The sequence below is a fragment of the Spodoptera frugiperda genome, chromosome 25, assembly GCF_023101765.2.
Source record: "Spodoptera frugiperda isolate SF20-4 chromosome 25, AGI-APGP_CSIRO_Sfru_2.0, whole genome shotgun sequence".
Lineage (NCBI taxonomy): Eukaryota > Metazoa > Arthropoda > Insecta > Lepidoptera > Noctuidae > Spodoptera > Spodoptera frugiperda.
In genome coordinates, this window is record NC_064236.1 from 9,466,442 (window position 1) to 9,484,717 (window position 18,276).

Below are 18,276 nucleotides of genomic sequence, written 5' to 3' on the forward strand. Positions count from 1 at the left end.
ACTCCAACTCCAGTCGGGAAGAACAACTGATACCGGGACAGCAGGTCGAGTGGGATTTTCACCAAGTAGCAGCTACTTGGTGAAAACCCTACTCGACCTGCCTGCTTGCTGCAAAAGGCTACTTAGTAGCCTTTGAACTGAACTGATGAGGGGATGAACGTCAAAAGCACCGTTATCCCCGGTTAACAAATCTATCTGCGGCTGATGTTTTATAATTGATGTTTTATAATAATATGGAAAACAATATTAATAATGCAAAGCAAATTATAACATTACCAAAATCCGTCAGTGGGTGGTCGTTGTTTAGAGACATATACATCTTAATGGTAAACTCTGTTCACCAACAGGTGGTCCCAATACTCCCAATAGGTATAAAATAGTCAGTCTGAATTCCATTCCTTAATAGTTCCCTGACTGCTGATAATAAGGACGTATGTTATGTGGCCAAAGCCGAATTAACCGGCAATGCGCTGAGTTGTTAAAATATTTAGCAAATTAGCATTAATAATATGGTATGTCATAATGTATTATGATTAGTCATAATGTAACTTAACTTTATGACTAATCCAAAATGGACTAGCTTCTGCCCGCGGCTTAGCACGCGTTATTGTGAGATAAAAAAGTGACCTATGTGTTATTCCAATGCATAATCAAACTTATTCCAAATTTTATCTCGATCCCCTCAGCCGTTTTGACGTGACCGAGTAACAAACAAATACACAAACTTTCACATTTATATTATTAGTAGGATTTCAAAGAATAATTTAATCAAGATAGAACAAGAATGCATTTGACATGGCCATTAAAAATTAACAATAAAAATTTAATATGCCTACCGAGAGACCGTAACTACCCAACCAACGATTACGATAACTATAACTTACTTTATGTTTACAGTCGTTATTGAGAACCCCAATAATACAGTAACTATCTATATCTATATGTGTATATCTATACATATAATAAAGCTGTAGAAGTGTTAATTCGGTACATTTATGATTTATTAAAAATAATACTAACAGGGGCCTTAGTCTGCTATAGCTATGTAGGTTGTATAGCTCCATCCCTCTCGCACTGCTCAGTGATCGACCATTCTGACACAATTGTAATAGCAGACTAAGGCCCCAGGTCTGCAAGGCAGCTAATGGCGAGCTGTTGGGCAGTGGTGACGCGTAAAAATACTAATAGTGTTACAAGGTAGTACACCAACCGTGCAGTCAAAATGACTGAAGGCATCGGGATAAAGGAACAAAGGTAGATTATGATCTGAAATAACACATAGGCTACATTTTATTCGGCTAGAATGTTGTCAGAACTTCAATATCAAAGCATCAGCAGAGTACCAAAGTGGTTAACCTTAACAATGGTGATCATACAAACACATAATTATGTACACTTATCAAATCTGAATGACGTGCACGATACCGATTTGACCTTGGCGATACACGAATTAAAAAATGTCTAAAAATAAATTAAGGTTTAAGTAAAAACATAACAGGTTTTATCCGTTTCATTTCCTCTAACGACGATACCAAAATATGGCTTAATATCTACCTTAGGACATGATTACTTTAAATTATATTTGCTTGGCTTATCAATCTATGGTTTGATATAAAGTTATTAATTTGTATATGTTAACAGAAATGTGAGTAATAATCCATCATTGTTATTCAATTCCTAGGAAAAAGGTACGAAAGTACTATAATCGTAGAAACGTCTCAAATAAATCATATTACAGATATTTATAAGAAAATCAAGGAACATTTCCTAAATAGGAAACTTAGAAAACATTTCCTAAATAGGAAAATAAAATGTAAAATAATAATGACCTCTATCCAATTGGTAAGTACCAAGAATCGGAACGTTATTAAGATTTTATTTAGCCAACTCTTAATTTTCAACACCATTCAATATTCTTAATTTAATTTTTACCCCTAACTCTGTTATAGATATGAAACAAAAGGGTTTGGTTGGTAGAATAGATTGTTAAAATCATCAAATATAAAAACATCCTAACGTACACATACCTATGTATGTTATATGATGGTGACTCTCAGAATAAGAAATCCTTGACATTTAATTTACTCTGTCATGTAAAAAATATAATGTATGACACGAGTTCTGAGTTTAAACGTAGATGGATGGGAAGGAAGAGGAAGACCCAAGAAAATATAAATAAACTGTACGTAAAGAATAAGGAATTTGTCATACCTACTAATAGATTGAAACCCGGAGGATATAAGAAAACGGGTATATCGCGGCAGCCATTCTGTATGTTAAAGTCAAGCTAAAGTCAAGCCCAATGCAATTTTCTAAGGACGCAATTTCTGTGTACCTATACCAGATTTTGATTATAGAAATTAATTTGTGTGAACTATCAGCCAAAAAAGCTTATCAGGCAGTGTTAGGAACTTACAGGAAGGTAGTGAAAGAAGTGGTGAATCATTCTGTAGACTTGAGAATTACAAATTGACATAATATACCTAAATCGAAAGATCACCTAATAGGTGAAAGCCTATTGGTAAAAGTCTTAAAATCAATACTTACTTATTCGTATTTTAAATGTTGTGATTGGGTATTAATTTTATTATTCTTATCTGATTGACCACTAACGTTAGTTATATACATGTAATACAGAACCTTGTATTCCATGGTTATACACCTATTTAAATTAAGGAGAGTGAGGACTAAGTTGTCCACAAGTTATACGTAAATAAACGGCATTGAGGCCAATAGTATCACAAAGTACGTGATCAAGTTATAAAGTGCTCATTTGATGAATTTGGGCACAAAATAATTTATATTTTTGGGCACGTTGACGCCTCGGCGCCGCACCGGCACTGGTGCTTAAACAATAGATAATTCCGTGCCGGGATTTAAATCAATGAAATATTTATTAGAAGATTAACATTTGTCTTATGTGTATTGTATTCGTCCTCGCAGGAGTATTATGATAAATATCTACCTACGTAAAAATATTAATTTATACTAAGTATGTATGTATAGGAATGTATAAGTTCATTAACACCATCATCATAGTGTTGATAATCATTGCTAGGCCGATTGTATACTCCGCCGTATTACATTACGGTTACGGCTCGCCATTTAGAAAAGCAGGGCTGGTTTGGTATACGGCGGTTGAACGATTAGCCGGATTGACAATGCGAAACGTTCTACAATATTATGACAGGCCATGTTTAGCCTCTTTGGAATCTAATTCTCTCTCTCTAATTTACAATGAATGATCTAGAATAATGAATTATATTAAATAAAATATTACGCCTAGATGGCGACTACAAAAAATTATCAACATAGTCGTCATGGGTGTTGTTTTCGTGGTTTTCGAGGGTGGTAAAATCGATGGTGCTGTCATCAGGTAAATCCGAGATGGCCGCTGCATGAATTTTCAAGTTCATCGTTTTTACTACCCTCTAAAAATGACACCAAACAAGAAAACAATTTTATTCGCGTGTTAAAACGAATACGGGATAATGTCAAGAATGTGAGATGGTTATTTCAGTTTAAAAACCGTTTAGAAAATGACCATGTTTGCGCGATACTGCCCTGTATGTTTGCATTCCTGTAGTAAAATAACCACAAAAATGTAAACAAGACAGCAGCGCGACGTTCAATATACCTACACACAAACAACGAGTAGCATTTGTATTTTCGCAGATTTTCAGAATGCACGTCAATCACAAGTGCATCAAAATTAGAACAGTATACTGTTTAATAACTGTGACGTTAATATTCGCGTTATTATATTTATATAATACTAGTTATCTCAAGAAAACAGAAGTAGAAATACCACGAGTTACAACCATACGTCCTCCCAACGAAACAACAGAAACTTTCAAAAATGTCGCACCGAAAACAACAACCAAATATATTTTGCTTTGGACAGATCCTAGTTTACATCCCTTCGTTTATTTCGGGGAAGGAAACAGCATTTTTACTAAAGGAAAATGTGGTTATACTAACTGCTATGTAACAAGTAACAAGGAGCTACTGCGGGATTTAACTGAATATGACATTGTCGCTTTCAATGGGCCACAACTAGATATTGGAGACTTGCCGAGAGTACGATCATTTCATCAAAAATATGTATACGCTAATATTGAAGCAGCTGATAATTATCCCATTTGCACAGACGATTGGAATCACTTTTTTAATTGGACTTGGACTTATAAACTAAATTCTGACGCTATTTGGGGATACATTGTGGTAACGAATTCAAGTAACCACATTGTTGGACCAAGTCTGGAAGTGGATTGGATGAGTTTGGACGATATGGCCCCCATTGACATGGACTTGAAACAAAAACTAGCGACTAAAAGCAAAGCGGCTGCTTGGTTCGTGTCTAATTGTAATACAATAAGTGAAAGAGAAGAGTATGTGAATGTACTTCAAACATATTTGGGTGACTTTAATTTAAAAATTGATGTATACGGAGCTTGTGGAACTTTTCAGTGTCCGAAAGAGATCATGAATAAATGTTTAGACGAAGTGGAAAAAAAGTACTATTTCTTTTTAGCTTTTGAAAATGCTATAAGTGAGGATTATGTCACGGAAAAAGTTTTACTCGCCCTTAACCACTACGCCGTGCCCATTGTTTATGGTGGAGCTGATTATTCGAGGTGAGTATTTATGTAGAGTCCTTTTTTTATTGTACGAACACATACTACACGTAGTTGTAAAAACAAGTAGGTGTAATAATTCCTGTTTCATTTCAGATTTTTACCACCGGGTTCGTATTTAAATGCCAAACAATTAGGACCCTATAATTTAGCCAAAGAAATGTTCGATATTATAGAAAACCGCGAAATCTATTATAGATTCTTCAGATGGCGGAAATACTACAGTTTTGGTCGGAGATTTGAAAATCCAGACTCTAACGAATATTGCAAATTCTGTGCCATGGCCAACGATGAAAATCTTATGAAAGAAACAAAAATTTATCATAACTTCAGTTCTTGGTGGAACGCGAAAATATGTAACTTCGGAAATAACTCTACTTCAATGCGGAAATAAACTCAGACCCAGAACGTATCGAATTGACATACATCCAGACACTTAGGAAATAAATCAGAATAAAAACAAGCTTTTGTGAGGAATGTAAATATCGTTGGATTATTACTTGTAAGTAAGATTTATTTAAACAATTAGGTACAAAGTATACTTACTACTTACTTTACATTCATTTTATTATTTATATTTACAGCTCATCCTTATATCTGCGACTGCGCATATTTTGCCACAATGGTAACGTGCCCCAGAAGCGTGATCGGGGCGCCAGATCTTTCTTCATCTGAGGCTTGAGTCCCAGTTCAAGGTACTCCATTTTACTTCCAGAAGTAGCAGTTTCCCACTTGAATGGCACGGGTACAGGTTTGTTAGGATTTCTGAAAGTTTTATGTTATGAAACTTTAAACAAAAAATATTTTTTTTGGAGTTTCAATCCGCAATTGTTCATTCTGTGACAGTCACTATTTAACAAATAATTTGTATAGAATTGTACTATTTTACAAAACAAGTCAAATGCTGATCAACTTACCCCGTGGTTGCAAAATTGGTCCATAGAGTCACGATGGTTTCACTCATCTTAAGATCTTCAGGTGAAATGGGATTTGTAAGGAACCCGATAGGGAACAGATGCATTAGATCATCAGCGTGGCATACACCTAATGAAATAAAAGACATGTTTAATAATAACAAATAATAAAAAAGGAGACTAATCAAATCTAAAGTATCGTAGGGATAACAACTTACCATAATTTCCTTTCGGGTCACCAAATATTTGTGAGAAGCTGTTGGCACTTCGGTATGTCAGTTCGTAAAGGTACACAGGATTCTTTGTGTAGTTGAATACTAACTCTATAGCTTCTATGGCTGGGTAAGCGAAATATGAATCTGTATAAATCTGAAAATAAAATGTTACTTCCATAAAATTTCTTGTGGAAAAAGTGGCTTAAATATGAAGATGGCTATTAATAATGCATGCCTATTGCATATTTGTATTCTAACCTTATAAAATATTTATATCAATTACGGAAGACACAGGCCATGACGTGCGTATCAATCAATACTAACTAACAACAGGTTGTGACAAGTACGTACATACTACATAAAAAGTACTTATCAAGTACATTAGAATTTCAGGAGATGTGTATGTGGTTGCAACATTGTCCACAGAACAAGGGATTTCATTCAAAACTATTTGTAGTTTTTCGGAAACTTTCAGTCTGCATTGTGCCTGATGAGGGCATAATAGTCTCTTATCATTTATTTCAATGGCAATAGACTTATGACGCGACTGGCGAAAACAACGTCGAAGCAAGTTTTGGCATTCGAGGAGGACTGTATATCATTTGACACTCAAAAACGAGATCAATTGACAGGTTTTATTAAGTGCAAGGATTGTGTGTCGACGACAATGAACAAATGATTGAAATAAGCACTATCGTTAAACTAAGTTATTCGTAAGATGTGTCATCCTGGAAAGTAACTAGTGCTTGAGTTTTACAGGGAGATTACTTACATTAAGAATTCCTTGTTGCGTAGCCTGTAAATCATTTTCCTTAAAATATTTATTGCGGATTTCCTGAGTTATTTCTTCGGCATACGGCGAGTTTTCGTAGTAAAATGTGACTGGAGCAATGGTCTCGAAACCCGACATAAACTCCTGATATCTGCTCTCAAACGCTGTTATCCCTTAAAGCACAATACTTTCTTTATAATATCCACTTCAAAATTTACCTACTTACAACACAATAAACAACTTGAAGCGTAATGTTTAGCATGGTTCATTAAAATAGTATCAAACATTACTTTGTTTTTTTAATGTTTACAAATAGAATTAGAAGATCATAGGAAATCTTACAAACTGATTTCAAGCAGCCTTCGTCTTTGGTAAGGCCAGTCATCCAAGGAACTGCAGGCACGTTTGGTATCTTACGAGGGCTCCTCGTCAAGAATGCCCCAGGAAGGTTTGGTTCCACCACAGCTTTGAATGGAGTCATTGGTTCATAATCCCATTTCTGAAATATAGGTTACATATTACATTAAAATGTGTTTGCATCAGCCCAGGGTAAACTGCTTCATTAAAGTATAAGTTGATTGCAGAATTAATTGAATTGAACTAAGAGCGTAGTAGTAACGATACAAAATTATTTTGCCAATATTCATTTGCATAATATTATTAACTTAAGAAATGTAAAATCGTTTTTTATTAGTCATATAAGTAGTTAATGTTTTAGTTTCATTTAATACTGGGACGTACGTAAAAACTGAATTCCGTGCCGATGATATCATAGCTGTCCTTAGTTCGAAGACATTCGATCATTTTAGCAGAAGGTGCCTGAGGACAGTCCAGAAACTTTGCCAGGAGGAATGCGTTTCGGAGGGCCTCTCCAGGCGGGGCTTCGGCCCACGGCACTAGAGCCGTACCTGACTCTGATATTCCTTTATGAAATAGTCCTGAAACAAAAAAATATTTGAATACATTGGTATTTGAGACCACAAATTAGAGAAATACTGTAGTAATTTGAGGTTACCTATACATGCACCTACATATCATAAAATATTAATTCCAATTCTGTATACTGAACAATATAAAAAAAAATTAAGTAAAAAGCTTTCTACTTCATTCCAAAATATTTGTATTTTAATTTTGTTGGTTTTACTAAAATTTAGGTTAAAGGGCCATGTCATGAGTTACAGGGTTCACTTATTATCACATTAGTAATACATAGTAACAATCTTACTGCATGTTGTCCCCTCTATTGGAAACACTTTCAATTCGAACTTTCCATTTAACCACAATAGTGTTAAGTTCTTTGACCTCTGTCGATATCAGCAATCCAAGCTTATGTACATAAGTAGTATACTGACTGAGAAAGACTTAGCGCCTGTTTCACCACCTCTATATATGTAAGAACCTACACACACACTTATACATAAATTATGACAGATAGTTCATACAAATTGCTTTCTTAATTCAAATTTATCTGGGGCGTAGCTGCTATCAAGACATCGTGAAACAGGCCCTTAGACTACATACGTAATCTGTTCAACAAACATTATCCTGTAAGTAGTAACTCTGAACATAAATTATAGATTAGATACTTGATAACGAATATGATTCTCTGTGCATGTGACAATTGCATACAATAACACAATCTCTGAAAGACCAAGTAAATATAAGTAATATAACGTAATAAGCACATATTACGTTTAGATTTATGGTTTATCTGTAACATTTGTAATTTACTTCACCAAATCAGCAATGATTTATTCCAATTAAAATTACCCCCTAATTAGGGATTTATGGCCTGTACGAAGTAATGCCTCATTATACTCGGTGATCACAGTAAAATATTTACCTGCACTGGTCTCTGATATCATATGGTAGTGCACGCTCGCCCCTCCAGCACTCTCTCCGAAGATTGTGACGGAGTTCGGGTCACCACCAAAACTCTCTACAGTCTTTTGCAAAAACCTCAAAGCCTCTTGCTGATCCTTAAGGCCATTATTGCCAGGACAGTGCTCGTCTTGAGTAGAGAGAAACCCTAGTGGACCTGAAAGTTTACTTAAATTGAAATCACTTGTACTTACTTGTGTGAATTATACGAAATATTAGAAGAATTTTATTTTGCGATATAAATACACTTCCTACTAACCCAATCTGTAGTTGGTCGCGACAAATACGACATCTCTATCCAGAAGAAACTGCGGTCCGTACATTTCAGTGGTGCCGCTTCCACACATCCACCCACCTCCGTGTAAGAACACCATGACTGGTAACAATTTCTTTTTCTCGCCCACATCCTGCCAACGTTTGAAATGACGGTGGGATCAGTCAACTCATCACTATTTAAAACCATAGTCGCTAAGTTAGCGACTACGATTTGACTAGACTAACTGGCTTAACCAAAATATGAATGGCAAAGAAATGTCAGTGTAGTAAAACTTCGTTTTATTTCGGTAGAAGGATAATCCTCTACATACCACCTCACATATGTAAGATTAGAAAAAAAAGCTAGGTACAATTTATACGTACATTGTCCGTTATTGGTGTATAGATGTTAAGATACAAACAATCCTCTTGGCCGACGATTTCTTCCTGCCGGGTGTACGGGTTCCTCTGAACGCAGACAGGGCTCTCTTTGGTCGCATCTAAGGTTCCTTGCCATGGTTCTACAGGAACTGGGGCCTGTTTAAAGAATTAAAAATTATCAATGAAACCCCCTTTCCAATGTTGGTTGTATTTAATGAACTTTTTTTATGAAAGGGGTAAATCTTCCAATGACTTCTCTCGCCTTGAGTTAGTATCAGACTCTTACTGACTAAAAACCACCCCATTCCTTCTCCTGTTTTGAGCCAAAGCCCCGATAACAAAGACATAATACCTTAGATTAAGAAACTTGCCCACAATAGGTATGGTTAAACAACATTCTCGTAAACAAACATAAAAGAGTATCGTATAGACCTAGTGGTAAACCACTCAATAAAATTATTATTCGTAGGTTACTTAACAAATTCTTGCAATAGTTAGTTACTAAGCACACGACTCATCACAGTTCAAAACCTGTTGTCACAATTGTAAGATTGTTAGAAATGCCATCGAAGGGTCTACTGCTTAACATGGTATATGTGTTTATACATATAATAATTTTTTGACGTAGGTAATAGTTATTTATTATTGCTGGCCAACCAACAATTGTATATGCTAATACATTTAAAAACAAAACGATTATAAAGCCAGGAAAGTATTACAATTATGGGCTAACTCCGCAAGCATTGTTTGAAATTGTTAGCTAATCTAAAAAAATATGTGTTTAAGTTAAAGTTATACGAAGTTATGTATGTTCAAAACTTTGATTGACCCATCACCCAGATGTTTTGGATTAGGTTAGGTTATTAATTTTGTGAATAGGCATGATGCAGTTGGCACTAGTCAGTCGGACAAAACTTCCTCGTCTGCTCAGGTGCTTAGTCTCCCACTTTCTTGGTATTCTCATGACATAGCATGCTCTTATATTCAACCACTCAAGTTGTACATTGCATGCGTTAAGTAATAAATTGTTTTCTATCAAGTTAACTATCGGTAGTAACGAAGGTATACTGAATTTCTTAATTTCTAACGGTAATTAAGAATTTCATGACTGCCTCGTTAGTAGAGTGGTCCCAATTATGATAGCCGGGCAAGGGGTGTCGAATTTGATTTCCGTGTCGGGCAAAGTATTACTGGGCTTTTTTTCGGCTTTTCGTAAATTTCTTAGTAGTAGAACGGAGTCTGGAATTGTACCCGGTATAATATAAGCAATAGGCTAGGCTCACCCCCTATGACACGGGACTAATAACACAAATGGTGAAAAGTGGGAGTACATTGTACAATAGCATTACCTACGTGCCTTATTGTGCACCTCTACCTACCCCTTCGAGGGTAAAAGGCATGATGTTGTAGCAAGAATTTCACTTACTAACTGAAATTCTTAATTTTACTACCTAATATAAAATTCTTTATCGATAGGTACGTAATATCTCAAAACAGATCTCAATCTCATTCCGTATCGTTTTTTTTTTTTATATTTTTTTTGTTACTTGTCCTTACAAATAGGTAAGTACGTATCCTCGAAAAACATGTGCTTACTTTATCATATAATTGTATCTTGTATCTAAAGCTGTTTATGTGTAAGAAACACATATTATAAGTAACGAGAGAACAAAGCGTTTTCCCACAATTAAGCATTTCCCATGAGTGGAAAACCAAAGAAATGTCTTTCTTTAATTTCTTCTTTGCCGCTATTAACATGTTAGAATTAAAAGCAATTAATATCTTATCGCTTTCAATCACAGCATCTTCAACTTTTCGTGTCACTCTTCGTACCCTCTGACACCCTGCGGACTGACACTGCATCTAGCTAGTAAGTGGTAAGTGGGCCTCCAGTAACCTCAGTAACACTACGAAACACAACGCAAGCGTTGTTTCACGGTTTTCTGTGAGGCCGTGGTATAACTCCAGTAGAGCCGTACTTAGAACTACCTACTCCTGAACACATCTATTCTCACGTTTAGCGAGTCTCCGACATTTCGTAATATTTTTTTGTTTAAAAACATATAGATAGGTACAACTTTAAAACATGACCAAATATAGTCTCATTTTGAAATTGAAACATATTGTTGATGCAAAAAATTTAGATAAATACCGGTTTTTTTTTTGTCTATTAAAATGTTATGTTAATATAATTATAATAACGGCGGAGCCTTAACCTACTGCTTCGCGCTTAAAGAGGAGCCCCCACGAAAACAGGGCCTCGACAGCTAAGCAGCGGCGTTTTTTTTTAAAGAATGCGACGGGGCCACGGTGATGCAACCTGCCCACGTCTAAAATATTAGGCCATGCCACGCCACTGACTTTAAGTGTCATATGTTATAAACATATCTAAAAATACTAGTGGTCGCCTAGTGGTTGAAATTCAACCATATACCTACGATTTAATTTACAATACCACTTAACATACGTTCAAGGATAATTTTTATTTAACTCAAACTCAAACAAACTCTTTTATAAAACTCTATTCATATGAGACGTCAATATCATCGCAATGTCTATCGATTTTGACGTTTTGTCAAATACGATCAGATACTATGCATGTGTGTGTAATGTTTTATTTATTGATTTAATGTACTTTATAAGCATTATTTTTGAAAAATATTAGCATACTGCACTTCTCCTACACATAAACTATAAGTGTACCAAATTTTATGCTCCTACGTCCGTGCAATTTTCGTAAAAAGCGGTCCAAAGTTTTTGCATCACGTATTAATATATAGATAATTATACTAACTTATAACGAATATAAATAATAGGTACATTTCCTGTTGCTACTTCATGAATCTGTAAAGTATTACATATTATATTATTTATAATTTTATAATTACCTTTTATATTTGCTTGTATGGCTGGCACTGGCTGCCGTACAACGTGTCGTGGGTTCAATTCCCGCAACAAGTCTTTGTGTGATCCTCAAATTGTAGTTCCAAGTTTGAGTTTGGATATCATGTGTATGAGAAATTGTAGGGGGTAACGTATAAAATACTATTTCTCTTTACATTGCCATATTAATATGTATAGTAATAGTAATAAGTAGATACTTATACTTATGTTAATGCTAATTCCAATGAGTTACCTTGATTAATAATTCAAATAATATCTAAAAATCGGCAACAGTATGCTTGAATAATCCTTTGACTGATTGTTTGTTGCGTTTTTATATGTAAAACAGGTTTTCGAAGTACCTTCCCACATAGGCACATAGTTTTTTAATCATGGTATCTCTACCAAGTGATATCAACTTGAAAAGATTGTTACGAAACATACGACAAACAAATTAAAAGTTCTAATCCGATTAAAATAACATAATGAATCTTATCTAGTTGGTACTATAACTACATGTCATTATTTTTACATTATGCACATAGAAAAATATACAAAGAAGAAATAAGAATTTCATCATTTATTCTTCTTGGTGGGAATAGTTCCAAATAAACAATGTAGAAACATAGTATTTAAAAATACATTACTAATGAATATAATAATATTATGTTGACAAATACATATTAGGATCGTCAATTAGTACCTAATTTAATAATGATGACTACAAAATGAATGATACGATTGTTTGCATGTAATATCTTTGAGTACCTAAACTGGAACAATATTTAGACGCCTCAAGGCGTAGCTAACTGAAATTTCTAAAACTTCTTTAGGATACCAAACTAAGGAAACTTTACTACTTAGAGGTCAGGGAGCAAAAACTGTGTGGCGCAGCAAAGTGTAAATGTCTAGAAAAAGTTACAAAAACTAACGGATAATTTGACGTTTCCACGATACAAAATACTTTCAGGTTAACCAAAACTTAAACAGTCTTTGCGATATTGAGACCTTAATCTAACTAATAACGAAAAATAGGTCTCTGAAGAAAATTATGTAATTACCACCATGAAAATAACAAATCATAATAAATAGGCTTTATCAACATTCATCTGTGCTAACACATTTATCAGATAATAATAAAACGTAGGTAATACTTATTATAAAGTAAATAATAGGTTATCAGATATACCTTTGCATTTTGCAAATATCATTAAAATATGAAATAATAAATTTAAGTAACTGTATTACTATTTATGTACTTACCTTAAATCTTAAGTCTCCGACAGGAGGGGCTGCGAAGGGGATAGCTGTAAATGCTGCTATTTGCCTCCCTCCCCTAGTTTGCATGTAGTACCCAGCTACTTCACCTAGCGGGGTCCGTACAACTGGCTGTTTCTCGCTCTTCACATCACTTACATAAATGGTAAGGAGAAAATTTAAAGCAACGAATATCACAATAGGCTTAAACATTTTTCTAAAGTAGTCTAATAAATGAAACCGGTTTGACGTGACCGCATGCAGATGATCGTGCCGCTTCGAAAGCAAACACGAAATGATAACAAACGACGGTGAGCCTCAGGTTTTTATTGTACCAATAGCGTTTCTTATGATTCTAAGCAAATGAACTTACACTTACACTGGATTATGTTACAATGTGGTTTTTCCTACTTACTCTATAGGTTCTGTTATAGGTCCTACTCTGTCGTTGTTTATGTAGTTCAATACAGCCAACCAACATAAATGAACTCAATGTTTTCCTGATAAACTCTACCTACGGTAAAGGTTTATTACTAAGATGTTATTGCATTCTGCGGAATATATGACGTCCCTAACGTAAATTTTATGATCTATGCGCAATATCTACAGATATGATGAGTTTAATAACTAGGTAAGTATTTAGAAAAAATATTATTCAAGAAAATACCTCACCAGGGACTAAATTATCATTTTGTGCAAGGTCTTCAATCGGAACATTTAGTTTATAAATCTTGATGTGTTGTCTTGATGATTAATAGGTCCACAAACCGCTGGAAACTTTACGCTTTGTAATTAAATATTACAAATTAGGTTAGAGAACTCTTAAGAGCTCTCAACTCACAATGAGGTACAATCCTGATCTTAGGAATAAACAGAGACAATTGGATCAATTCTGACATGTTGGTTAGTGAAGTCGAACTCAAAGCAAGAAACCTAGCAAGACGCTTGCGTCCAACGTAGTTAAATGCTTCTGATAAAACTGAGTCCAAAAGTGAACGCCCAAAATTAATAAACATATTTGTTATCGAATTTGAGGTCAAAAAGCACGAGGTCTTTGTCCAGCAGTGCACGTCTTCGCTCGATGACGATGATCGTGTGGGGTTTCACAATATAACACAATCCAAATAACAGATACGTGCACTGGTACATAAACCGTAAATCAGTTGATGCACCATGTACCATAGAATATGCATAAGAAAGTAATACTTAGTTTAGTTGGTAATATTTAGTACCGGTCTACGTTTACTGAATGTTGAAGCGCCTGTTACTTATACATAGCAAAAAATCTAATGATATTATACTGCTGCACTGTATGAGTAGGAGTCAAATGAAATCCTTAAAAAAAAATATTACAAATATTGGCTTGCTTACTTTCATCATACATTCTACCTTACTCACATCAGCTTATTTTGTACTAAAATTTAGAAACTGATCTGTTGGTCTGTTCTTTGGTTTAATCCTCAATCTCTTTTAGAATACTTTAGAATTAATTTTACGTTATGCTCATTGCTCACATTCTTTCGATCGACAGGGCCTCAAGTCTGCTATTTTCAAAAATTGTGTCATTCCGACACGATCCCATTGTCATTTTGCTGAAAGTTCGTAATCTGTTAATTCACAATGGTCGATCATTGATCAGTCAATGGTCTCGTAATTGAATTGTAGTAGAATGACATTGTCGTATTGCCATTATATAAAACCAGTGTGGTAGAAATTATTTTCGAAAAACTACCACTATATTTGAAAATTTATTCATGCCAGATTTTACATATATTTTATTTTACATGTTATATAATTAGTGTTATGAGTAATCTGAAGTAGTAAAAAGTTCGTATATACCAATATTATGTATATCAATTGTATATTCCGATTTAAAATAAGTATCAACCTTTTTGGTTCGCTGGAAGAAGATCCTAGCTCTAGTTGTCAATATTGTCATCATGAGCATTTCTGTCATCTCAGTATTTAGGAAAAATACTTAATTTTTTGCGATAAAAATATTATCAAATGCTTTAATGTGGTGTTGAATTATCTTTCATTGGTATCGTAACAGTGTTTGTAAGAGAGAAGATTTAACGTAGCTTTCAGGTGTTTGTTATTGTTGTGATTAATTGAGAATCGGACTCCTAGATTGTTGTTTACCTTTTGTTGAAAGAATTTTCAGCATCATTCATTAACATGGTATCTGGTGCACACGAGCTGATTCAAGCCGTATACAACGTCCTTGTATTAACTTTTTAAGCAGAGAATTAACCAAAGAATGGGATAATATTGCGCCCACGGAGGAAGTACGAATTGCCCCCATGTAATGACGGTGGCTTGGTATTTTAGTAAAATAAATATAATTATAATAAAATAAATTAATTTAAAACAAGATCAGTCTTTTTCTTTAATCTTAAAAATAACTAATTAATATTTAACACCTATTTAGTATTTACCTAGTCTATATAAAGAACAAGCTATGTACGGCTATTAATACACCTATTTCCCGAGCATGGTATGAAAATACTTAAGGGAGGCCTATGTTCAGCAGTGAACGTCTTATGCGGCTGATATGATTCATGATGAGTATGACGATGATGGTATGGAGCCGTTTATTTATTACGTAAAACAATCTTAGGGAAAAGGGGGTCGAAGCAGTTAACTAATTGCGTGGGTAACAGAGAGTAGCTAATGAAATTAAAGAGTTCAGTATCAAGGATTGAACGATAGTAGTATCGTAAATACATATATAACCAAAGGCGACACAACCTCAAAATACTTACTTAAAATTCAGATTTCTCGTATAATTAGGGATGCATTATAAAATGATGGTGGAATGGTGTACATTGTATAGCGGCATTAGGTGCCGTAATGTGCACCTCTGCCTACCCCTTCGGGGATAAAAGGCGTGAAGTTGTGTGTGTGTTATAAAATGATAATTGTATCATTATTATAATTTTTGATTTTTTTTTAGTTCTACAATGTATACAGGGTGTCCCTGAAGTCGACGTCCAACAGGCACCAGATGATCGGCTAGGTTCCAACTGTTATAAGAAAAATATAAAAAAAAATCTAAGTCCTACAGTTTTTAAATTACAGTGACTTATGTGTTCTCCACGAAAAAGTACACCCTGTGCCAGTCTTTTGACTCTTGTTGCCACAAATCTTTATTTTTTCGTCTGTAGTCTTCCTTACATTATCCTGAGTAGTGCTCCAGTATTATGGAATCATAAATTCTTAGCCAACTGCTTTAGATTGGAAAACATTGTCAGTTTTAGAGTAACCAAATACTCTGAATAAAATTTTCACCTTACTTTAAGTGACTGTACTGAATAATTTATGTATGGCGCTAGTAGTGGCAAATTTCACCAAAGTTGGCGCATTTAATAAGGATTATAAAATGGTATAGCACTTTGCACATTATTTCTTAAATTCGGCACAAAAAAAGATTTTTCAACGAAACTCCGTTTCGATGAATTTATTTGAACTTACTAAAATTTCTTCTAGTTTACTCAAAGCATACGTTATAACCTCGTATGCACTAGACAAAACTTTGCACGCGATTTGTTATCATCGTGTTGAAAATCAGCGAAGATCTCTTGTCAAACAACATTGTCTGTCTACCCGTGATTTCGCTTGCATTAGTCGGCAAAATTATGGCTAGACGAACTGGTGTTGTGCATCTGGAGCCATCGTACTCGGGCTACGGCATTTTAGCTGAGCACTGGCTTTTTTACACCGTGTTGATTATTTAATTTTTAAATAATTTTTTGCTTTACCTGAAATTTCTTGTAATGGTGCAAATAAACTATTTATTTCTTTCTCGTAATAATATTTGATGCTTCATACCGCATTTGATTACAAGGCATGACGCGTAACTTAATCGGAGGATTCACCCATTTCTTTTTTTTTTTTTTTGATGGGGATATGTCGCGCAATTGTGCCTAAGGGCTCATGTACGTACACCATACCACTACCGCGTCGATAGTGTACATGAATCTGCCGCGTCCGGTCCTTTTGATTTTACTACACATTTGATAATGTGTTTGATGTACTTTGAACATCATATTGCAATCATTCAATATTATTTAGTGAAACAAACTACACAACATTAGTTCCTCTAGCGATAATTTTGCCGACGAATGCTGCAAGCGAAATCATGAGTAGACAGACAGTGTTGTTTGACAAGAGATCCTCGCTGATTTTCAACATGATGATAACAAATCGCGTGCAAAGTTTTGTCTAGTGCATACGAGGTTGTAACGTATGATTTGAGTACACAGGAAGAAATTTTAGTAAGGTCAAATAAATTCATCGAAACGGAGTTTCCTTGAAAAATCTTTTTTTGTGCCGAATTTAAAAAATAATGTGCAAAGTGCTATACCATTTTATAATCCTTATTAAATGCGCCAACTTTGGTGAAATTTGCCACTACTAGCGCCATACATAAATTATTCAGTACAGTCACTTAAAGTAAGGTGAAAATTTTATTCAGAGTATTTGGTTACTCTAAAACTGACAATGTTTTCCAATCTAAAGCAGTTGACTAAGAATTTATGATTCCATAATACTGGAGCACTACTCAGGATAATGTAAGGAAGACTACAGACGAAAAAATAAAGATTTGTGGCAACAAGAGTCAAAAGACTGGCACAGGGTGTACTTTTTCGTGGATAATAAATAAGTCACTGTAATTTAAAAACTAAAGGACTTAGAATTTTTTTTATATTTTTCTAATAACAGTTGGATCCTTGCCGATTGTCTGGTGCCTGTTGGACGTCGATTTCAGGGACACCCTGTATAAAAGTAAAATTAAAAAGTAAAGTTAAAGTTAAACGATTTAAAGCAAAGTTTTTGATACCGAGATACCTAATTAACCGTTAATTAACCAATGTCTGCACAATGGTGTTCCAATGGTAGGTCACTGATAAAAAGATCTGTCAAAATTTTAGCAGATTACCGCATAAGTCAGCCTATCATCTGTCATTGTGTACAAGATTACCATTCTATGCCACTTCTTTCAATGGAGTGTCAGTGGCAGATCATTGGAAAGTCATAATGACGCCATTATATTAGTAGACTACCAAACTTGTCAAAAT

The 18,276-nt window shown here is 34.7% G+C and overlaps 2 protein-coding genes across 2 annotated transcripts; one reads left to right on the forward strand and one right to left on the reverse strand.

Annotated features, from left to right (window-relative positions):
- Positions 1-6: 6 nt before the first annotated feature.
- LOC118266165 (alpha-(1,3)-fucosyltransferase C-like) lies at positions 7-5,164 on the forward strand. Its single transcript, XM_035579560.2, has 2 exons — positions 7-4,637; positions 4,734-5,164. Exons 1-2 carry the CDS (start codon positions 3,685-3,687, stop codon positions 5,029-5,031), a joined length of 1,251 nt encoding a protein of 416 aa, XP_035435453.1. The 5' UTR covers positions 7-3,684; the 3' UTR covers positions 5,032-5,164.
- LOC118266157 (juvenile hormone esterase) lies at positions 5,126-13,501 on the reverse strand. Its single transcript, XM_035579548.2, has 10 exons — positions 13,202-13,501; positions 9,059-9,211; positions 8,679-8,826; positions 8,382-8,576; positions 7,280-7,476; positions 6,881-7,037; positions 6,539-6,711; positions 5,770-5,920; positions 5,555-5,681; positions 5,126-5,402 (listed from the first exon to the last, which is right to left on the reverse strand). Exons 1-10 carry the CDS (start codon positions 13,406-13,408, stop codon positions 5,216-5,218), a joined length of 1,695 nt encoding a protein of 564 aa, XP_035435441.2. The 5' UTR covers positions 13,409-13,501; the 3' UTR covers positions 5,126-5,215.
- Positions 13,502-18,276: the final 4,775 nt, after the last annotated feature.